Genomic DNA, 23979 nt, shown 5'->3' on the forward strand with positions numbered 1-23979 from the left:
GCAGTCACCCATGTAAATGACCTTTTGGTGTAAGACCTTGTCGCCATCTCATGCCAGGTTCTGTAAGCTGCCTCCCTTGTCCCAGAGATGCAAAGTCCTTTAAACTTTTTGAAAACATTTAACAAAAAAAAAAAAAAAGAAAAAAAAGCCAAGAACAGCACTTTTAAGGACTAGTGCCAGCGTGTTTCAATAAGGGTCTGTGGAGAGCTGTAAGTAGTGCAAATAGATATTGATATTTCCTCTTAGCAAGTTAAGAGCATCCTGTAGCCCATTAGTCACCAGTCCAGAAAGAGATATATTTTTTGTTTAAATTATAAACCCTTCCCCTAACTTGCTGCTGGCCAGCATGGAGACATTTTGCTTTAAATTGCACACTGGTTTCCTCTCTGACATTATAACAGCCATCATCACAGGGAATAATTAACACAGGAAAGGAAAAGAGTGCATTTTTGCCCTTTTTAGATTCAGTGTATATTTGTCCCCATAAATACCAAGTGCCCATCGGTCTACACACCTCTCCAAGCCGTGGCTTCCTCAGTTAATCCATTGCCAGTCCAGCTTAGAAGATGACTCATAGTGAACCTTTCCTGTGAATAAATGCCATGTTTTTTGAGTTGTCCTGTCCCAGTTTGTAAGGCACTCTGATACTTTTGAAAGAGGATCCCTTATAGCCTTTCCTGTGAATAAATGCCATGTTTTTGACTTGTCCTGTCCCAGATTGTAAGGCACTCTGATACTTTTGAAAGAGGGTCCCTTATGGCATGGCAGCTTCCACAGAACCTTCTTAGGAGCATCTTCTCACACCAACATGCACATGCACCAGAAAGGTCTCGTTTTAAGAAGGAGCCTTACGGACAGGAAAGCTTTTCACACCTCATCTTTTTATTGATTTCGTGACACTGGACAATCGTTCACTATTAATACCTCCTATTGCGGAGACAAGCTGCTAAATGTTTGAAATTTCCCACTTTTTCTCCCTGAGTAGTGAGGGTCTCATCTCAAAAATGTCCACGCCTGGGAAAATCTCAGGTGGAGAAGGCTGCAGATATGGAGGCAGGACTTTGTATCTGGGTTTGGCTTCTTGGTTATACAAGAGATGCAGGTGCGATACTGAGACTCTGCAACTCGTTTTTTTGGACTCCTGAGGATTCTGTGAGCAAAAGGAGAGAAGGCATTTTGAGAAGTGGAAAATCTGGCAAGGTCTTCTGCAAACTCTTGATTTCACAAGAGCCGGCTTACGTAAACTGTCTCACATGCCGCAGGAGAAACCCCTTGCGGAAGTCTGCAGATGGAGAACTTCCCACAGATTTCCCCAGTAAAGGAATATACTAAACCCAGCAACTCCAATTTGTGGCCATTCCAGCAAAGCAAAGCCTTTTCCTCAACTTAGGGATCTCTTCTCCCAATACACAAAGCTTCTCCTTCCCCCCACCCTCCTTCCATGAAAAATGCTGTAACAGATCTTTATTTTCCTGGATGCTACAAAGGAGCACCAAATCTGCTACCTTTACTTCCCATTTGATATATGTTTTTCTCATCTCCTGAGTAGAAAGATCTCAGTGGGAAACATGACTCTTCAGTCACGGATGTATTTACTGAATGGACCTTTGCATGAAAAGAGAGAACGGCATCCATAGCATTAACCCCAGCAGCTGAAGATGGTGAAAGCTTCACATTCCCTCTCATTGGCATGTTAATAATAAGCACCAATCAAACATCAATCCACACGGCTTCCTAGAAATTTCATTCTGAGCCAGTTAGTTAGCAAATTCAAGGCTACAAGCAAAAAAAAAAAAAAAAAAAAAAAAAAAAAAAAAGGCAGATTTTGTATTAAAATTTTCCAAACAGGCAGCGGGCATCCGTTCTGAGGCAGAAGCGCAGAAGCAGCGGTCAGGGTTCTCCAGCGTTACTGTGTTGACCCGATCCGCAAAGCAGCGTGGCCCGTTTCCCACACGCTCTGCCGGACGGACCAAACAAGCCCACTGAAATCTAGAGGAGAAAAAAAATACCCCCCAGTTAAATGAATTTCAGCTCCGACTCAAATTAAGCAGTCACACATCACGGAGTATGTGAATTCACTATCTCCCAATGGCAGCACTTAAACGTAGATTTTCTTTCGAGACTGGTTTTATGCACTTAGGTTGAGCCATCTGCTATGCTTTTCACAAAAGAACGTGATACGCTGCATAATTTTGGACACTGAAAGAGAATTTTAAAATCATATAGCAAACAAATTTGGTAGAGTATTTACTAGACGTTTAAGAGTAAAATCCTAGCAACCTTTTTTGCATCTATAGTAGCTAAACACTTCAGTGAAAAACGTTCACAACATACTGGTCTTGAAAATGCTGCTGTTACGGAGCACATGCACATGGAAAATAAAAAATCCAGATTACATTTAGATTGCTTCTTGATCCTGACTAGGAACCACATCAGAAGAATGTGAGGGGGGAGTTTGTCTGCTTTGATTTTTAAGAAAGAAAAGATGCTGTGTCCACATTTTCAGAAAAACTACAAAATGAGCAGAGCTGAAGGTGAAACTACTCATTTATTTTCTTTTTTCCAAGGAATTCCTCCAGGGCAAGGTTAAGGGTTCAGCTGTTAAAATGGGCATATCACCACTTTCATTTCAAGATGTGACGAAGATAATGCACTTAAATACAGAAGTCGATTTGCAACTTCTTGGAGACAATTTTTCAAAAAGTGCACTTTCTGACAGAGCTAAGTAGTATGCACTAGATTTTAATTTTTAGCAAAATTGTATGTTTATAAATTTTTCTGTTCCCAGATGAATGTTTACATATCTTTTCAACTTAAAAATCCCTGCAACTCATAATAGGTAAATTAGATAAATGTAAAAAGTGCATTTTTATAGCAACAAAAAAATGTATCATTAACTTTTTCCGGTCAGCAATTTTTAGATGTTACTTGAAACCAAAGGAGCTGCAAATTTTTTGGATGGAGACACGGCGATCAAGTTGGCAGCGTCCTTTTAGCAACCACACAGCAGCATATCTAAGTTTGATAGACTCACCCGGGTTGCAGATAAAGTCAGATCTACATGCAGTAATAAACACAATACAAAATATGCCACGTAACATTCATCTTTGAAAGAGCGTCACAAATTTAGATCTGCGTCTCGGTGGAGGCAAGAGATGGGAAGTAGCTCCCAAGGACAGAAGCTGAAAGGTCCAGGGACTGAGGACAGCTGATATAATCAAGTTGGTATGGAGCTGTCAACCCCAGTGGTTTAACCCCAGTGACAAGATTTACCTTAAACCATAGGTGAATGAGATATTTTACAAATTTCTTTGCTTCTTCATAAAGAGACCTGATATCAAAGCCAACTTGTGCAAGGGTTTATCAGCTGAACTCCATGTTTCCACTGCAGACATGGTTTATCCAAGAGATCCTCTAAGGAAATACGTTATACCAGCAAAAAAATAAAAAATAAAAATAAAAATAAAAATAAAAATAAAAATAAAAACAACACTTTTTGCCAGTAAAATATATATACGCTTAAAAAAATAAAATAAAATAAATTACATCATTTAAGCAACATTGCAGTAATAGTCAATGTTCTAAAAGCAGACCAGCCTTTTCTTCTGCCTCATAAAAACATCTGTGAAGGATAAATATTTTGACTTACAAATCTTGGATCCTATTTTTCATGAGATTTACTTAATTTTGATGGTGAATCCATGTATAGCAACAGATAGAGTCCTTTCTGGACAGCTAAAGACAGATTAGGAAACACTTTCCCATTATTTCAAGCTGGTAACAGAGTACTTGGTCCAGCCTTCTGAACCACAGGTACTTCCTCGTCATTAGTAGCGACCATCAGGTTTATACAGTTAAACTCCTTTGTTCTGGCATATTTAGGAATCATCCAAATTTGGGACTGTCCAGTAATTTTGATTTTGATTCCCAAGGAAGACACAGGAAATAAATAAAATCTAAGAGATGCTGCTGTCTACTCAGGTTGGATAATCAACACAATTTCTTCTGCATGTAAAGGCCTTCTGCATGTGTAAAGGCGAGGGGATGTTTAGAGCAAACCTCTTTGCAATTTTTCCATGTTTCCCAAAGATTATTTCCTTACAGGTGTCTATACACATGTACAAGAAAACCTAAGGGTGAAAGGTTTTAAAAGCAACGCATCCGCTCTTTTATATCTCTAAGGATGAAAAATAGAAAGAGTTAATGACATGCTGTTGGCTATAAGCTCAGATTGGCCTGACAGCAGCTAAAATGTACAGGCAAAATTGCTATAAAAATAAAAGCACATGTCTTCTCTTTGGTATTTCCATACTTATTGGCAGTCAAAAATACAGCATGCTACTGGTGAAGTGAAATTTAGAAAGTCACCATGACAATGTAACATCATCTATCTCTGTTTTTCTCCTCTGCAGTGAGCTCTCTTAACCCAAACCTACATGTAAAAATGTGCAAACTGTCATTTTTCTAAAGTGTTTGTAATTAGGTGGTTTATGCTAGAAGACATAGATTGCAGTTAAGTATGTATTATTATTTTTGCTTTGTATGATGCCATAACAATCTGTGGATATTCAATTAAAATCAGACTGATCCTTAAGCAAAACCGTCTGCCCTTCTTTTTGTCCGCATCTTTTGCTTAAGCTTTGGCCTCATATGGAAAATATGAGGAAAAATTTTGTTCGGATGCTATTTCCTTGAATAAACCAAATCAAAGCCCCCCCTGGCAATTCTGATACTGCAAACTGAACCTCTCAGAATGTTTTTACTAAAATAATTTATTCTACTAATATGACATAAGGTCTTTCCAAGCGTGTTTCTGTGTTATGCTTTAGAGAAGAGTCATGGAAAAAAACGCTTCCCTTGGGTCTCTATCAACTTGTACAAACCATATTTGGCTCAAGCTTTACAACCTCACTTTTTTTCCTCATCTCTTTTATACTCTATTCGACAAAATGATGGGGAATTCCATTGAAAAAGACTCTCTTATAAACAAGCATTTATCGGAGAATATCTGAGATGTCCAACTGGAGTGCTTAGTTCCTTTTTTAAATAGGATATCAGCACATTTCAGTTAATGAATTGGAACATTTGAATACATTCAAGCTTAATCCTATAACAAGCAATGCTGTATTCATGCCATGAAATAACACATTTGGGAAAGTCGTTATCAGCTTACATGGGTATATATTCTTAGGACAACCCTTTTGCTGTTTGTATGAATGCAGATGTTCTTTGCTACGATTTTATCTTCATCCAAAAAACCTTTCTCGTAATCATATTAGTATAGACAGTGACCTCTTTCTGCAATTCTTAGTTAAATTTATTTACAACAGAAGGATATGAAATGCTGCATCTCAAATGTGACATTTTGAGCCTTGTCCTACATTGGTGCAGGCAACAGTAACATAGGACCTTGGTATTCGGTGCGGTTCCAGAGGTGTAACGCAAGGGTGACTCCAGGCAGCTTATTATAAAATCCTGCAGCTGGTTGCTTTGGCAATGCATCTGACTCAGGCATGCGTTACGAAAGAAACTTCTCAAACATTTCAAGTGGCCTTCCACCAGAAGGCTTCCAGCACCAGCGGCGTGGCATGAAGGAATCTGGTCAATGCTGACAAAACGGGAGGCAGGGCTGAGACATGCCGAACCCCCACGCTCCCAGAAGGAAGAATGTGACCAACACAGCAGACCGAGTTCAAAAGCTCCTCATGTTATGACTACACCATACCACAGACATCGGATTAACTGCTACCCTACCAAAGCAACAGCTTCCCAGTCAGAAGACAAGATGTCCTTCCTCAAATGAAAACACACCCTTTGATCAGCCTTCGCTGTAGTTTTCCATCAGCCACATCAGCCCTATTGGACTGATTGCAAGTTTATATTGGTATTCTCATTTAGCAGTCTTTAAAAGCTGATAATATTCCCTAGAGCAGAAATATTAAAAGACCTCTGCAGCAAACCGGCTGCAGTTCAAAAGGTAGAGAAGACAGGACAACAGAGACACTCAGAAAATTAGAGTCTTGTAAGTATGTTGAGGTTGTATTCTGGGTTTGAGGGCTTGGAGCTGGGAAAGGAAAGGAAAGTTGAAGATGCTTACTGCTCTTGTCGCCATTTAGTTTACCTGTGCTCCATTCTTCCTAAATGTATCCCTGCATACAGCTGCTGCACTCCTTTGTGTTGGACACAGCGCTAATCCTGTGCCTAAGGTCTGCTTGAAAGATCCTACCAAGTAGGACCTTTCCATGGACATGAGAGTTAGGACGCTTACCGTATTCATCTCAGTTGGACCTGTGATCAGGGTGTATTTCTGTTCATTTGAACCACAGTGGTGGTACCTGGGAGCAAAATCAGTAGTAGAATTTTATGGAAATTTGCTGGAAATTTTTCTAATGAAATTTTAGACAACCATAAACTCTCAAGCAACTGCACAGTTAGCTTTCACAGCTCATTCTCTTTGAACTAGATGCCTAAAAGCCACCTAACCCACATGCTGCCTTTATAAATCTCACATGTAATCCACAATTTGTTCTAATTTTAAGGAAGAGAAATTACTTATAACATCACTATATTACATGACTTTAAAAAATAAGCTTTTCTTTCCTACACAAACATATACTTAATTTCCACCTAGATCTCACTTTTGAAATTTGAATGAAAAAGCCAGTGTTTCCTGCTCCTTGTTGGTTTTGAGATCTTTTCTGTCCCACGAGCTGTGAACTAAACTGTTACCCAAGTAAAAATCCACTGTTCTCCCACACCTGCACTATGTATCTATTCGTCCCTTAAAAATGATTAAAATTCCTGAATGAAACAATATTCAAGATCATGCAAAATATGGTTGAGACTATCCTCAAGTCTTTGCCATCATTGCTCTATGATTTACCTATGATTTACCTAATCACGAGGCACCTCAGATAGAAAATCAGATTCCCACCTCAAAACAATTAGCAGCTTCTCGAAATGGCTTTTAATTTTTTTTCTTCTCTAATTTTTGCAATCTAAAAACTAGATGTCTAGTCCAAATTAGTTTTAGGTGCCCTCTGCAGTCAATTAAAAGAGGCAGATGATTTCACCTGTCTTAGGACAAGATGAATCACTCTTTGGCAATGCCTCTCTCTCCACTGATAAGAAACATAGCTAAATATCTAGCTTTACACTATGTCTTTCAGACAGCCACAGTTAAGTGATTCACACCCCAAGAGCGGCAAATGAAGTGATGATGTAGGTGAAAAGGGGGAGAAAGTGATAGAACAGTCATCCTTCTTTTGGGAAACAGTTCAGTACTTTGATCATTCGGTTTGTCACCTTAGGTTAACTCCTGGGGAGGTTGGAGGCTTTTTGTTTGTTTGACCTTTTGTTTAACAATCCAGCATGATCAAAAGTAACGCAAGAATGGAGATTACCAAGGGAATGCTAGCTGAAGAGACGAGTTTTGAGAAGAGATTTAAATCAGGTGGGCCAGCCAATACATTCCAGTTAAAAATTCAATTTAGACTGGTTGGAGGTGGGTTTTTTTTTTTTTTTTTTTTTTTTTTTGTTGCTCAGAGAATAGGCACAATGGAAAACCATCAGCCTCTAATGCCCAAATGTGAGTTGTAAGAATAAGATTTTGAATCTGGAATGTCAAGGAAAAAAAGATTGCTGGTAGAGATTGGACAATATTACTACTAAGAAGTGCTGGGGACATAGCTTTGAGAAAAGCTAACTACGAGAGCATTTGAGCTCAAGACTCACTGAGCTCAAATCAAAATATAAAGATATTATCTCTTATGGTAAGTGAGCAGTATTGCACCAAAATACACTTGATTCTGTGCTCAATTTCCTCCCCATTACACACAAATAACCCAGAGTTTTCCAAATCTGGCTGACTCCTCACGTTAGAAAAAGGATAATCACTACTCTTACATCATATTATTCTATTTTAACAATACTGGTTTCATTCTTAAAACCTCCAAAATTTCTACGTCCTTTTTCCTCGTGTTTTGGTTGTTATTAACATGTCATCCTGCTGTCAAATCAATCAGTGTTAATGATTAATAATTCTGTCACCATGAACTATGTTCTACTTTCCACATATAGCTTCTTTGAAAAAATTACACCCACAAAAAAATCTATTTTAAGGAACATCAAGAACTTAAAGGCTATCAATATTTTCTGTTTGTGCATTATAATACAGTTATTAATTGCACGATAAATGGAAAATACTCTTTTACACAGGGCACCTATCTCATTAGGTGTAAATGCAAGGTTAATTTTACAACATTAAAATTCTTTTAACATAACTTTTTGTGCATTTTCACAGAGATTTTTTTCAAAGCAAACTAAAAATAAATGAACTATAAGGATCATATCTATAATCAAAACAGTGTATTTTTTCTAAACTCATTAGATCAACCAGTTGAATTATTTTCATGAAAACTTTTCAAAAAACATTAGCCTGAGGCAGGCTCTCAGCATGAGAAATTTCAGTATGCAAAAACTGTGTGTGATCAAGTTTTAATCAATAAAAAAAGACTCTATTAACGAAAATAATAGTATTAAGTGTTAATAGTGTTAAGTACTTCTGTCTTTACTGGTTTTGACTAGAATCTTAATGTCAGTATCCTACTTCTGTATGTTTGTCTTTTAACAACAGAAGTAATCTTACAACTTATTAATCACATCAGTAAATCTACCAGCAGAACTACAATATAAAATGCTTCTGCAGCTATCTAATTTATTCTGTGAAAATAATCTCTTGCCCAGGTTATCTCTCCCTTAACTTTAGCCATTTTCAAGTGACATATATAGATTAAATTTGTGAGGTCTCCCTACCAGCCTGGAGTCAGTAGGGAGAGAGGGGCACCTCTAGAGGATGACTCAGCCCATCCCTCCTGCCTTCAGCTGAGGACAACATCACTTGCTGCACTTTGAGACACTAAAGGGAGGCAGAATGAATCCCACCCAGAGGTTAACTCAAGTAGATGTAAGAAAACTTCTTATCGCTATAATTTCTGTCCCTTTGGGGACAGAGCAGGACTTTAAGCTCCTCCAGGTGGCATCTTGAAGCTGTGGCAGATGTAGACCAGCCCCCGGCACTTTCACAACCCAGAAATGAGAGAACTAGATAAGAGGTATCCGTGACCATATTTTGATTCCAGACAGTTGTTCCGGTGTCCGCTTTGCATCCCATATTCAAATGTCAGAGTGACCATGAAGGCAGGCAGTTCAGCTCCTAGTTGAAAAACAGACCTGAACACTCCCTTTCCTTCTGCTAGCCCAGGCAGATGAAGGGAGCACAAAAGGGCAATCCAGACTCTACTCTTAGCACAGCACTAAACACACTTAGTATCGCTGTAAGTGAGGAGTAGCAACAAATCTTTTAATAGCATTAAATCAGAGAGAACCACAAAGGAAGGAAGAAAAATAGAGAAATGCTTTTACTAACTTCTCTTTCATTTACAGCACTCTCTTTTAAAAATACATTTGAAGTGTAAGCCTTGTACCAGAGCACAGACCTGCAGAGTGTATTCAATTGTCACTTTACCTCGGGCTTATATCCACATAAGCAACCATAACACAGTGAAGAGCCTTGAATTTTTTTATTTTTTATCTGAAGAAAGAGTGAATAGTAAGTCAAAATGTGGATCAGAACTGAAGTCCCTGTTTCTTTAAAACAAAATTCAAAATAACCCAAACTGAAGCCAAAATAACTCAGAGGACAAGTTACCCATTGTAAACTCTACGGCAAGTGGCTTTCCAGGCTCAGGCTGAAGGGATTCAGTTACGAATACACTGGTGCAGTATGTCTGAGTGACACTGAGGGGACTGAAGCGCCCCACGATGTTCTGGCAGAGACTGCAGCAGAGCATCTCACCAACACCAGTCGGGCAGGAAGCAGGAGGCCACAGGCTGGAACAGGGAGGAAGAGGTCAGGAGGAGGCTGTGAAGAAGGCTGAGAAGGCAAGGAAGAGTAGAAAGACTTTTGGTAACATGTAGAGAGGGTAGAAATTTTTAAGGGAGACAGTTTATGTGTAAATACTCTGCAAATAGGTGGCATGGTAGGGAAAAACAACACACAAAAGATGAATAGAAAAATGAAAAACCTATGGTCATCTTTCTTTCCTCTTCCCCAACCCCACCTGAATTCTGCACCATCTCAAGACTCTTTTCTATCAGCTATACCAACCCAAAGGACTTATCCATTTCCCCCTGTGAAATTTCTTTGGGACAGAGACATATGACCAAAGAGAGGGTCTTTCCGTAGGAACCACCACTGTGGGTGTGAGCACTCCAGAAACTGGCAGGAGTGTGTTGGAGCAGGAGGACTGCGGCCTGGGAATTTCACAGATGCCAGGGTAGCAAGGGACACAGCATAGGGAAGCCTCAAAATCTGTCTGCTGAGAGCTGGATTAGCCCTACCAACTTCAGAATTAAGAAGCACGAGCAAAAATGAGTTCTTAACGTCAGCAAAAGGAAAACTTCCCTGTGTTGTCTGTATATGACCTATTCAGACTCATTTTGAAGTAAAAGTCTGTCAAATATATCTGAAAAACAGAATATTTTGGCGCATTGGATAAATCATCACACATTACCAGTATGCCTTACAGTTCAGCATCTTCAATCTGAGTTTGCTTTTAAAAGCTTGAACACTTGTTTTCCTGCCTTATTAATTCTTGGCTCTTCTTTTCCAAAGCTTCTTCAAGTTTTGCCTATTTTCTTTTCTCTTCCTATCCATCAATACTAGTTATATTGGCCAAAAAGTTGCAGCTGACTGTGGAGCAAGATTAGGCATCATCTGCTCTAGAATATAAATCAGAGAGTAAAAACTGAGATTCTACTTAAGAAGTGCTTCTACTTTGTTGCTACAACTGTACAATTTATAGCAACACACAGACCATGACCAAGTGACTCAACAATATCATACATCTACAAACATAGACCAGAAATATTTGACATCTTTTTACAAATTTACTCCTGGAATCACTGCAGTTGCTACCTGGCACTGCACAAACCCAAAATAGAAGCATTCCCTGCATATCTCATTCCTCTTTGTATCTGTATCCATTAATCCCACAGAACGGTTTCCTCATGTAGATCACTAAATTACAGAGAGAATCCTTTCCTAGAGCATCATGATTAACAGCCCCAAAGTGCTCCAGTTAGCAGTCAAGTTGGGAAAGTACACCTTGGGGAGTGAAACCACTGCAGAACCTGGGGCTTTGGGAACTGAGAATTTAGAATAATTTCTGCAGCTTTGGTTGAACTTCTTCAGAAACATGCCAGCTACCTTTTAGTTCCAGTTCTCCTTTCCTTCACAGTCCTCCCTTCAGATTAACTCCTAATCTGTTCCTTTATGCTTGCCCTCTTGCCCTTTCATAAAAAGCCTCATCACTTTTCCTTGCCTTTACTATATTTTTGGGAGGTTAAACCCATCCCACCCCTCCCCTCCCCAAGCACTGACATGCTGTAACGTTTGCAGCGGTATTATTCTTGTGTGCCTTACTTAGCTGCGTCTCCCAGAACCCAGATTGCCTACTTAGTCTACATTTTTCAAAACCTGACCTATCTGCTACTCCATTTCTGCCTCCTTCAGGAGGCCACAGACTTTCTACCAATGGCAGCAGCGGAAACAGTTGCAGCAACGGCAGAAAATATCACCATTGACGGTGGCAGTTCTTGGCTGCAAACCAGACTGCATGCCATCGCAACAAGATGCCAACTAATTGAGTCTTACAGTGTTTCAGCTTGTTATCCTGCTAGCCTAACTTTTGGTACTGTTAGGTGTTCTAGTTATCAGCAATTAACAATGAAGCAGTGACTCAGGACTAATTGCTAAGTGTAATTTCTTGTGTTCTCTCATCTTGTCTTTGTGAAAAATAAAAGCTTATCTTCTTCCCAAGAAGGGGTATGAAAACTTTCTGCATTGCTGAGACACTAGCGGCTTCCAAAGCCTCAGAAAAGGATATTCTTAGCAACCCAATTAATTCAGAATTCTAAAAAGAATAAACGAACTTGTGATTTAAAAATTCACAAGTGAAAATCACTACAATTCCTTCACCTAGTTTTTCACCCACTTAGTATGCTGTCACATCTAAACCCACCCCCTGCCAAGTCCCTCTAATTAAGGCATAACCTTGTCCATACCATAAGCAATGTCTTGTGATTAGTGAAGGATTTAAATTCTGAATTAAAGCTTTAGAATAAATGAGTCATATTCTGCAACAGAAAGGTCAGAGGAACTAAATATCCTGGGGAAATGATATCATGACTGTTCCATGAATATCAAACCCGCTTTTGCCAAATTATCTTAGTTTTTAGCAACGAAGATTAATATTAAACTTTCAGTAAACACTAGTATTCTAAAAATAATGTAAAGAGAGGGAACATTTTCTATCCTTGACTGAGGCACACTGTGGAATGGTATTTGTATTAGTAAAGTGTCAAGTAGATAACGTATCTGCAGGATAAACAAGCACAAAAAAAGGAAGTTTCAGATGACCAACACATAACTCACTGAGAAATGTGGCTAACATAACTTGCTAAAAAAAGCATTTATGAACACTTGGCATTTGCATAGACATATTTTTACAGACCAGGTTAAAGTTTGTTGTAGCTGGTAAGTGTAACTGCTACCATTCATTTCAGACTGGTTTTTGTAGGAGTCTTTTGGGTTCTCATGGAAGCAGACAGCTGAAAAGCCTGAAGTCTCCAAATAAAGGCAGGCAGATGCCACCAGCTAAACCAAAAGCAAATCTGAGGCCATTCAGGAATCTAAGAATTTGAACTATGTGAGTGAAAATGATTTCACTGGATGTTTTGTGTATGAGTACAAATATGGATTATAGGAAAAAAAATGACAAATAGGTTAAAAGCAAATTCAAGGAAAGCCAGAAACATCCACAGAAGCACTGAGGGACTGTGAAGATAATGTCCAAAAAGTAAGCTTTTAGACTTGAGCACTAAATGAAGGGGATTTGGCATTATGTGCAAAAAATCCTTGGCTTCTATCCTTTATTCCTACTGTTTTCAGAAAAAAAGGGGGGGGGGGGCTTTGACATTCTTTATACAGACAGTGGAACCTCACTGTTCTGGAACTCCCTGATCCCAGACAACTCAGTCAGCCAAATGCTAAAAACTGCTGCTGCTACTGCAACAATAATTTTTGTTTTTTTTCTACACTAGAAACGTACTGTTTCTTTTGATGTGTCTTATGTCAAATACTCATTTTTCACTGCAAAAAAATGAGTCCTTTCTGAAGGACATTCACCTTAGTAAATTCAACAGGGCAGAACATGATTTTCACTCACTCAGAAGATGGCATGTTCCAAAAATATTTGGATTAGCACGATTCCAGTGTGAAGAGGATTGGATCAAAGGTAGTTGACACCAGTGTCCCCTGCTACCCTTTACACAACTTCTGAGGTTCCCAGTTTTGGCCTAGCACATAAGGTCAAAAGTGGTAAAATAAACACATTATTTGCTCTCTTAACCAAGAAATGCTCCTAGCTCATGGACTGGAGAGAAACACAACAAAGGGTTGAAAATCTTTTGCACTGAACTAATATTGGTCACATTTTCAGTTTGTGTAAATTGTCCTTGCTCCCCTTCAGTGCACAACAAGAATTTGCACTGACTGAGAAGCTTAGTGACTTGCAACTGCAAGGACTGTGCTGTGCTTGAAGTTTCCCTCATGTTCAAGAATTCCAGCTCCAAACTGCTCTGAAGCAATCTTTTTTATTTTATTTTGTTTTGTTTTGTTTTAATTTTAAGCTACATACTGGTCCATTGGGAATGGTAATGAAAGTACAATTTGAAAGCAAAGTCTCCAAGAACAACCAAAAAGTATGATGATGTTAAGAATAAATGATAGTGGAAACACTGATTGAAGTCTTTGTTACACACAGAGAAATTACATAGCATAAAAGACTGGAAAGAACCACTTTCTATAACCCCATTTGTAAGTTCACCATGCCCTATCTTAATACCAAATTCATTTCTTGCCTCCAACACCTCCACTGAAGACTTCCAGAATCTTACACCTCTGACAGTTATTAATCTTCTTCTAATTTGCAGCATATGTTTATTCATGATCAGCTCATTTTATTATAGCACTGGGTTTTGACCTTAGTGCTAGTGAACACAAAACAGCCCTTAAGGCAAGCAAGGTTTGTAGGGAGAGGTAGCGTCTTTTATTAGAAAAATAGATGTAGCTGGAAAGAAAGAAACAGGCTTTTCAGCACACAAATCATTCTTCAGGTCTGAATAAGAAGAAACATTTAAGTTAAATACAGCTTGGAAGCAATTGTTCTGCATAAAACTTACCCAGTTTGAGCAAAAAGGTATGACTGGTATTTGAGAACAGCACGGATATTAGCAAGGTGTGAGATGATTAAGTCATAGAATACCTATGGGCTAAAAGAGATGCCATAAACTGCTAGAATGGCAGTATTCTGTGTATTTCTATACACATTGTATTATGGAACATCTTGGCTAAATTGGCTCTGAATATATTGCATACGGTGAAGTACGTAAACCATCATTTCACCACAGGAACAATACTGAGGCCTGGCAGTTACACAGCTGGAACAGCACCTTGCACATCCCTTGAAAGTGATTTTTAGGAACACTTCTTCAGAAACTCTTTCCTCAGATTCTGGACGGTTAAATTCTGGATATTTTGAATATACCTTCTGCACAGCTGAAAAACTCAGCACAATCCTTTGTAACCAAATGATGAAAGCGATATAAAAAAGCCAGAGGGAGTTTTATATCTACTGTTAAGGGTACGATGAAAACAGTACCCTCATGACAAAAGTTTCTCAGACCACTGAAATCACCTTCAGCCAAGACATAAGCCCCACACCTGACAAATACTCTTTGTACACGATCCATGTGTATATCAGTACTACGGGCACAATGCAAGATTTAGCTCTATAGACACTAAAGCTACAAAGAAAATTAAAAAAAGGCACCATACACTGGTACATTTATGTGTCTATGTATTAAGAAAAAAGGTTACTAAGTTTTTAAATGATTTTACAAATCATTGTATGCTTTTTAAGACCTCCATACTTGCATTTTATAAAAAGGAAGAACAAAAGGACCCAATGGTTTTGGTGATTCAAGCTCTATTAGACATTATTTGAACTGCATGCTATATACTTCACTTCATTGCGTTGTGCTGAAAACATTCCAGACCCATTGCTGACTTTACTCTGCCTTTACTGAACTTACAGCTGAGTACTGCCACGGTTTTAAAAGCATCTGAAACAATGAAAAATCAAAGCACAGGTTCTACAATGCACGCTCATGGTAAGAGGTATTTATTCAAGCAAACAGTCAAGCTGGAATTAACTTACCTTAAGAAATACTATGTTACATGAGCACACACTGGAGAAAATGCCCTTAGGAAAGCTAGTAGAGCAAATCATTTTATGATTCATGTCAATATAGGAGGAATAAGCCCAATCTGATTCAGCATGTTCCTCCTAAAATTTCAAAATGTCATGGTCTAACTGAATTTACTCATCTTTCTCTGCGTATTCCTTTCTCTGAACTGTTTCACTAAAAATAAAAAAAATCTTGAGTCCCTACTCCTTTCCTGTTAGAAGTTTAGAGAGACAACAACAACAAAAAAAATCCTTTTCATTACATTCCTAGTTGCATTTAAAACAATTAAGTTGGAATTAGGAAAAATGAAAAGGAAGACAAAGAGAAAGCTTGTGTGACTTCAAGGAAAAAAAAAGTTACTTAAATTATATCCTCACATACATCCATATCTCCCGATGGAAATGTAAAAAGGGGTGACATTTTCACCTACCCCATTACTAATTTAGGCAAAGGGCAAGTGTGCCAAAAAGCTATTTATAGCCAGAGCAGCGGAGTGGGGGGCTGTGAGGGGTGCAGAAACAGGTGCAGCAGCAGCGCGCATGACCGCTGCGCCCAGGAGAGAGTTGGCTCCTCCAGCCGCTAAAATATGACATCTGGGGCTCATGATAGTCATAGGGCTTTTCCATCACCAGGCGGGGCGGGGAAAGGCAGAGAGGGAGGGAAGGTCATTGCAGTGGGGCTCTATAAATTAAAGGCAAACCTGCCTTTTTCTTCAATGAAATAGTAAAGCTAGGCAGAGCTAAGTGAGGGGAATAGGCAGGAAAGAAAAAAAAGGATCAGGCATAATTCTGTTCTGCTTTAACTTTCAGCAATTCTGATTTTTATTTTTTTTTCTTTGCCACATTCCTGCTGAGGAAGAAAATCTACAAACATGAAATACATCATAGGTATTGGAGGGTAAGTTGCTACTGATATTGCACATATGTATTTTTTTCATGTCTAATTGTTGTAAAATGATCTTAGGCTTGGAGATTACGTAGGCCTCCATGAAATAATATTATAGAACTCCAGAAAAGATACAGCTTGAAATGTGCTATCTAATTATAATTCATTCTTCTTTTAGATAGTACAGAGAACTCTATGGGGAGGCATATACAGAACTTTTATACAGTAATGGGAAGTACATTGCAGTAGAAGAGAGTCTTATAATTAACTTGCAGGTAAAATTAAGGGAATGGTGTGCCTCAACTATGAAAAAGGATGCTTTCAATACAAAGTTAGACTTTTAAAAGCTTCACTGAAAAAAAAGGGGGGGTGGGGGGAAGGCTGAAAGTCCCGCTTCAAATGCGGGGGTACTACAAAAAGCTTCTCTTTTTCCCAGCTTCGTAAGATTTAGAAGTGAGTCTGCCTGTGTGTTTAGGACATGGTGACTGATATAAATTGGCATAGTCTCGCTGACTGCAGAGGAGCTTGCAGCACTGACACCAGACAAGGCTAATGATTGATTTATAACACTAGTTCCAGGGAAGTGTGGGACTTTATAAACTTTGAGTAACAGATGAGAAATCAGCGCTTTCAGACTTGACAACTCTCCCCTTTGGCCAGGAAGATTACTCAGATTTCTTCTATTAAAGAAACAGGCTCTGCAGATACAAAAAAGTCTGAATCATCCTCTAAGAGGAGAAATGAGCTTACCCCATTTATAATGAATTTATATTTTTATTTTTCTAAAGCACTTCCTGCATGGCTTATTTTCAGGGAGTGGATTTTTTTTAAGTTGATGAATCTATGAAAGCAAGCCTTCTAAATCACAAAGGTTTTAGGGGCAATAAATGTCCAAGAAAGGAGCTGAAATCTACTTTTCAAGTGGCCAGGGCATTGCAAGAGAAAAGCCCTCAGCAGACATATTAGCGGGCAGCTTCTCCTCTTCCACCCCCCCCCCCCCTTTCACTTTTTTACATGCCCGGGGGTTTCCTAACCGAGGATGTTGTAGAGGCCATCAAGGTGGATGCAAAAGGGTGAGGAAGGTCACTGAGACTCTCAAATTGAGGCAGACCGGGCACACAGAGGATAGCTGCTGGACTTACAAAGCAGGAAGAGCCCAGCGCACTCCTCCATCTTGAGGCTGCAGCGTGTGGGGCTTCCCTAAGCTTCTAGACAGCCTGGCTGCGAGCAAAGACACGAGAGCCCTGCGGGGGAAACAGCCGTCAGGAAGGAAGGGGAGGTAAAGGAGCCTCTCCAGTGCTTTCTCAGGAACGCCGCAGGGAAGGAGTCCGGCTGCCGCTTCCCGCGCCAGGAGGGAGCGGGTCCCGCAGCCGAAATGGCGGCACTGGCGCCTCAGCGTGAGAAGCCGTTAAACGCGCGGGAAGCGGCGCTGGCGCGGGCGTTAGTAGCAGCGCGAGCCGCAGCAAGGCTGCGCGCGCCGGCCACGGGCACGCAGCGGTGATGGGGGGGGAAACCGCTCGCAGCCAATCCGCGGGCAGCGCGCGCGCGCGCTCGCCGTCGAGGCGGGAAATTCAAACGTGCTCCTCAGCTGGCTGCGCGCGTGTGGTGCCTTCTTGTCGCGGCAAGGGGACGGGCCCGGGGCGCCCCTCGGGGAGGACGCTCGCCCTTCAGACAGGGGGGATGATGGCGTGTGAGTGTGAGAGCTGCAGGGCAGGAGTGGGAAGGATTCTCCTTCTGAGCAAGAACCTGGAGTTACAGTCCGGGGGGAGTTCCTTCAGAAAGTCTGTAGCACCAATATTTTTTTTTATGTGTAATAAAGCAGAATATTTGCCCTTTGTGTTACCTGGGGTCTCTCTACCTAGTCAGAGAAGAGCTTTCAAAAGTCAAACTGAGGTGCATACACTGTATTAACAACATCTGACCCAGTGTATTAAGATAATTCACCTGTTTATGTTTAATGCTGCAGATCAGATGATGGAGTACAAGCCACTGAAGAACAGTTACAGTATAGTAGTACTCAGACCTCTCACTTCCTTACCACCCTGGTTCTAATGCAGTTTTTGTGATTCTGCCTCACATTCTCTGTTTAGTGTGACCAATGGTGGCAAAACCACTTTGACCAACAGAATTATCAAAGCGCTGCCAAACTGCTGTGTCATCCATCAAGATGACTTTTTCAAGGTAAGCTGAACTCTTTTCCCTGTTGAAAATAGTTATTGTTGCTTGCATATATTTAGTGAAAGTTGTAGTAATTCCTGTTTGCAAGTTGTATATATTTGTGCATATGTTTCAAGTAAGTTTTGACAACTTAAGAGGAACAGTTATCAGTTTTGAATGGCCTTGGACAGGTGAGGAGATATTGGCCTTTACAAATGTCAGTGTCTGCTGGCTTCCACAGAAGTGAAAGCTGGCATGTCTGAGCACAGAATGAGTGTGCTAAATATCTCTTTCGGTTTTAACAACGCATCTAACTTTAAATCAAAATACAAATAATTTTCCTGTGTTGGCTTTCCATCCATCTTTTATTTAGAAAAGAATGTTGCTTCCATGTAATGCTTTGTTAAAAATAAACCTGCTTTTTTTAATTTAATGACCAACACAAACCTACAATACTTTAAATATGGGAAGGCAGTTATGTTGGGTATTTGTTGAGCTTTTAAGAGCTCATTATGAGAAACCTGATTCAAAGACTGCAAAAATCAGTACAGAATACCTGTGCTGATTTCAGTGCCTTCTGCATCAAGGCTGGGAAAGCAGCAGGGGAAACTGTTGTGTCAGAACCACACTGCAAAATCCTGCATGGTGCAACCATTTCTTAATACTTGCAATATAGCTGGACCCCACTGTACATGAACATCCAAAAGATGAGGTAACATACTTGAGGCGTTTGTATCTTATCCCCCAACACGCAAGGCGTTCCAGTATTGGCAACTGTCTGGTCAGTTTGTCATGCCTTCCTACAAACATGCCCTATATCGGATAGAATGAGACCCGGAAGCTGGAAGCACTTCCTTGCTATAAGCCTCATGCACAAATTTAAACTAGCCTTTAAAGTAAAGGAGGTGGAATTCTGTCTACCCTTTCATAAAGATATGTGACTTCTCACTGGCACATTTAACTTGCAAATTCTATTGCAAAGTTATAATGAAGTGACCAAAACTTAAGCTATGCTGATCTGCAATTTTTATTAGAACTGTTAGAAGGAATTAAAATAGCCATTATTGAGCATATAAACATTAACAGTTATTTAACACTGTATTGAATACTAAGTCTTTATATGTTTACTTATAAACAGGGGGCCTATAATAATTCATTTGGTATTATTAGCTGAAATAATCACCTAGAGTTTTTTGTCAAATGTGGCTTAGTTAAGCCAAGAGAACATCTGAAAGCTCTTGGGGTTGGTGAAAGATGGGAATTTTAATACTGTTAGGGTTTGTAATTTTTTTTAAGTGAACACTTGCTTTGTTGTGTATTGCAGTAGTGTCCAGGTTGTGATCGGATCTTAGGTAGCTGATCACGCTGAGTTTGCAGCAATGTTTTATTGCTCACTATATTTCAGCCACAAGATCAAATAGAAGTCGGGGAAGACGGCTTTAAACAATGGGATGGTAAGAGCAGTGTTCGCTATAGGATGCAGTAATGTATATTTTTCTAAGTATTTCTTTTTAATTCTTAAAGATTTAATAGTAAACTTACATAATTTCAATTTTACAAGTTCATTCTACTTTATACTTTCAAATCTCTGTGGTTCATGGTATTTGACTGTATACCTTTTTCCCACCCCATCCCCCTTTCTTCTAACTAGTGTTGGATTCCTTGGATATGGAGGCAATGGTGAGCACTGTACGTGCATGGATTGAGAACCCAGTGAAGTTTGCCCGTTCCCATGGGGTGAATGTTATGCCTGGCTCTAAAGAGCCAGCCTCCAAAGATATCCATATATTGGTCATTGAAGGCTTCCTGCTTTATAATTACAAGTAAGGTTTGGGAAATTATTGATGGTTTGCCAGTGAGGAACACTAGATCACTAGTGCCGGGGCTAAAACCTCCTTTCTACTAATACAACCTTCCTGCGTGTTCTGAGGTATCAAGCATAAAAAAATTTTCTCATCTTACTGCCAGTCAAACTGAGATGCAGAAGGTGACTTTCTTAAAGCAATATAGGAAGCTCTTATTTAGAGCATGCCTTTGAACGCTGGGACACGAAGAGCTTCGGGCCAGAGCTTGTACTTACTGAGGCAGCAGCGTAGGCTTCCCTCTTGCCCTCCTACTGCCATGCTAAACTTTGAACTGAAAAAAATCATCCATAAGAAGATGATTATCAGTTCTCCATTTACTATGTGGAATCTGTCATTACATTTAACAGTTTTCTCATGTGATATATATGCTTGTTTAGCAGGGACTAAATAGAGCTTAGCAATTAATTGTACACTGGAGCAAAGACTTACTATCTTTCTCATTCTTACATGGGAAAAAAAAGTACTTGGCAGGAAGATGGGAAAGACTAGATTAGCACTCAAGAGAGTGTACATTTCCAATATCTAAATACGAAAAAAAATGCATGCTATAAACATAACTTGCAAAAGATTCTTGGCTCCAAACTGTAGTTCTGTTTAGAAAAGCTTTTCACGAGAAAAAGCTGTGCGTGACACTTGGCAAAATGGAGTTGTTTATAAGCTGTACCACAAGACGAACAGCACCATTCTGGCTTTTCGAACTCAATGGAAAATGTAAAATGGCGGTCGTCTCAGATCATGTATGCTGAGAATGGCCAACTAAAGATTGCATTGGCAAACAGCCTGGTGTTCTTGGCCTTTCCCTAGGGAAGTATCCTTCCTGAAGGTTACAAATATCTCTGAAGTGCTCCTCCTTGTTAAAAGGAGCCTCTCTCTGGTCCAGAGGGAATATTGTATTCATGAACCTGGTGCTTGCTCAGTTAATACTATATTAACTTTATGCAACCATCAGCAGACCTTTAGAAATCTATTAGTACTGCAGTGTTCAAACTAGCTGTTTAAATTGGATTTGCATTAATGATTTTTATAGGTTTATTTTCCTCAACCTAATAGGGCTACAATTCAGTAAGGCAAGGTAGAACTACCTGCCTGTATCTCTTGAAAAGAGCATGAGGTGATGAATTGTCCTGTGTCAAATATGTGTCCTCACACACACTTTGGCAACTTGTTTCTGTGTAACAGCCTGGACTTTTCATAAATTGGTTCATAATAGACTGATAAATCAAAGCTTTGGTCTGCTGAAAGTGGATTTTGAAATACTTTCTAGAAAAACTGTCATGGTTCATACCATAGGTTTTCCTAGCTTGTGTCTGGTCCCCCACAGTAATTAGTAGCATGACATTTGGATGGGAAAAGTACCTAGCATACCATTCTGCCAGCATTTTTCATTTTTATACTACTAGTAAACCTATCATCCGTTACCTATCCTTTTATGAAAACACTTAGATTCTGCTATCTACAATAAACAAATATAGGCAAAGCGGAAAGATTTTTATGGCTTTCAGGGGTGATTTGTTGCTTCTCTGTCAGGAGAAAAAAAAGACACATTCTTTCTTTCCACCCTACCCCAGACCACTGATAGACCTATTTGACATACGCTACTACTTGGCAGTTCCATATGATGAATGCAAAAGAAGGAGAAGGTAAGCAGATTGCTCGGCCTAAGTCTAATCCCTTCTTCCCATAGAGATTGCTAAAGGCAACAGAGGCAAGTGTTGAGACTACCAGCATGTTGTTATTAATGGCATAGATTAGTGTCACTTACAAATTGGAATTACAGTTGAAAATTTTAATGTCAGTTAGAGGACAAGATTTTCATATGGCACTTACTAAATCTTTAGATCTAGCTATCTGTTTTGGTTTTAAGATCAGCCCATCCATTAACAGGTACAAAAAGACCAGGGCCATTGCATGCTTCACTCATGAGCATCAGTAAACCTTTAGCAACTGTTTGCAGACCATAGGCTGCCTGTAGCTTCTGTATTTATTCCAGATATTTAAGTAAACTAGCTCTAAAATGTAGACAATTATTGATGAGAAATTGGGCTGTGACAGTCAGCTTTTACATAAATGCAACCAAGCAGTCATCAGACTAACTTCAGGCTTTAGCACTGTGCCAGAGATGCTGTAATCCTGGTAGTCTTAATGTACTTTTTCACTTCAATATTTGCAGTACAAGGAACTATACTGTTCCTGACCCACCGGGTCTCTTTGATGGACATGTCTGGCCCATGTATTTAAAACACAGGAAAGAAATGGAGGACAGTGGCATTGATGTTGGTAAGTCTCTCTAAATACAAATCCTTTGGCATTGTACTTTGCATTTTAAGGAAATGCAAAGGATTTTTAATTCAAGGAAATTTTAACCTGTAATGATACAGGGCTTTTTTTTTTTTTTTTTTTTTTTTTTAACCAGTGAGTTGCCATTCTGGCTTACCTTCTGTTCAGATAAATATGTACAGTTTTGTAGCTGAGGTCTTCCCTTTGTTTTAGATCATAACTACTTACAGCAAAACCATTCTTTATCATAAGAAGAGAGATTTAGTGGGTCAGTTTTGGGGGATGGGGGTGTTCTATGTTCAGGTTGGAAAACAAGTTGCTGTTTGGATCAATCTACTATGAAATATTTCAGAACTAGTCTATGTAAAATTTGTTCTGATCAGAAACCTACACACTGATTCAGTATTTTTTCAGTTTATTTAGATGGACTGAAGTCTAGAGATGAACTTTACAATCAAGTCTTTGAAGATATTCAGAACAAGCTTTTAAATTGCCTATAGGTAAATACGTATCTAAGGGGCTGTAATGTGAGAGACTGGCTGCTGAAACAACCTAATCATATGCTTGAAGGATAACACTTTTCCTTCTTACTTTTCAGGGTCTCTGAAGACCTGAAAGACCCATGTACAGAATGGTGTAAATAGTACGTAGACAGAAGTCAGAGTTAGGGTTTATCTATGTAAACTCTTATACGCTGTCCTTTGGAAAGTATCTTTTGTATATAATTGAACAATGAAGATAAGTTATTTACAACTCTGTGATGGACAGGATTTTTTTTTTAATTTTCTTATTTTATATTCCACTGGCTTAAAAGTATGTTGAAAAATACATTTTTATAATGGAACAAGTAACAGCTGCCTTTGGAAAACAACTGACTCTTCTGCTTCTGCAATTCTGCAGACATAAAGTCTTTATGTAATGGCTTGTTTGTAATGCCATCCTCTGAACTCAGTAAAAACCAATTTAATCTCATCTTTAAGCTCCTGTTTTAATGTATTGGGTTTTTTGTTTTGTTTTCCTGGTATACAAATAGGCACTAAAACCCCCAAAACACAACAGCAGCCCATGTTTTTCCCTGTGGCACTTGAAATGTCATATCCTAGACTTGAACATACCTATGCAGGCTTAAACCTCTTTGGTTTATCTTTCACTGAAATGATAACACTAGCCTGAAAACCCAGTTCAAGTGAGTCACATATCTCACTGTACAATTCTTTGAGCTGACTTGGAGACGATCAGCACTTCAGATATTTTAAGTGCTGCTGTGAAACCAGTTTTATGTCAGCCTCACAACTGCTCAACATTTCTCACTTTATGCTCAAAACAAATTAGCACATAAAGATATTAGGGCCCATTTCACACAGTAGTAAAGTGTTTCCAAGGTATGAAGTTTGGGCAGCAGCCTGAATTTATACATTTTTGT

The 23979-nt window shown here is 39.3% G+C and overlaps 1 protein-coding gene across 1 annotated transcript; it reads left to right on the plus strand.

The window, feature by feature from the left end:
• Nucleotides 1–16079: 16079 nt before the first annotated feature.
• NMRK2 (nicotinamide riboside kinase 2) lies at nt 16080–23528 on the plus strand. The gene is made up of 8 exons (XM_062595987.1): nt 16080–16269; nt 18348–18438; nt 19820–19868; nt 20066–20237; nt 21848–21919; nt 22450–22556; nt 22971–23056; nt 23155–23528. Exons 1-7 carry the CDS (start codon nt 16244–16246, stop codon nt 23054–23056), a joined length of 603 nt encoding a protein of 200 aa, XP_062451971.1. The 5' UTR covers nt 16080–16243; the 3' UTR covers nt 23155–23528.
• The last annotated feature ends 451 nt before the right edge of the window (nt 23529–23979 follow it).

This window comes from Rhea pennata, chromosome 27 (genome assembly GCF_028389875.1).
Source record: "Rhea pennata isolate bPtePen1 chromosome 27, bPtePen1.pri, whole genome shotgun sequence".
In the NCBI taxonomy this organism is placed as follows: domain Eukaryota; kingdom Metazoa; phylum Chordata; class Aves; order Rheiformes; family Rheidae; genus Rhea; species Rhea pennata.

Excerpts from the sequence above, each read along its gene's own strand:
- NMRK2 (XM_062595987.1), top strand. The coding sequence starts at position 16,244 with ATGAAATACATCATAGGTATTGGAGG. Across the intron at positions 16,270-18,347 it reads TACATCATAGGTATTGGAGG|TGTGACCAATGGTGGCAAAA; the intron begins GTAAGTTGCTAC and ends TTCTCTGTTTAG. Across the intron at positions 20,238-21,847 it reads TTCCTGCTTTATAATTACAA|ACCACTGATAGACCTATTTG; the intron begins GTAAGGTTTGGG and ends ACCCTACCCCAG.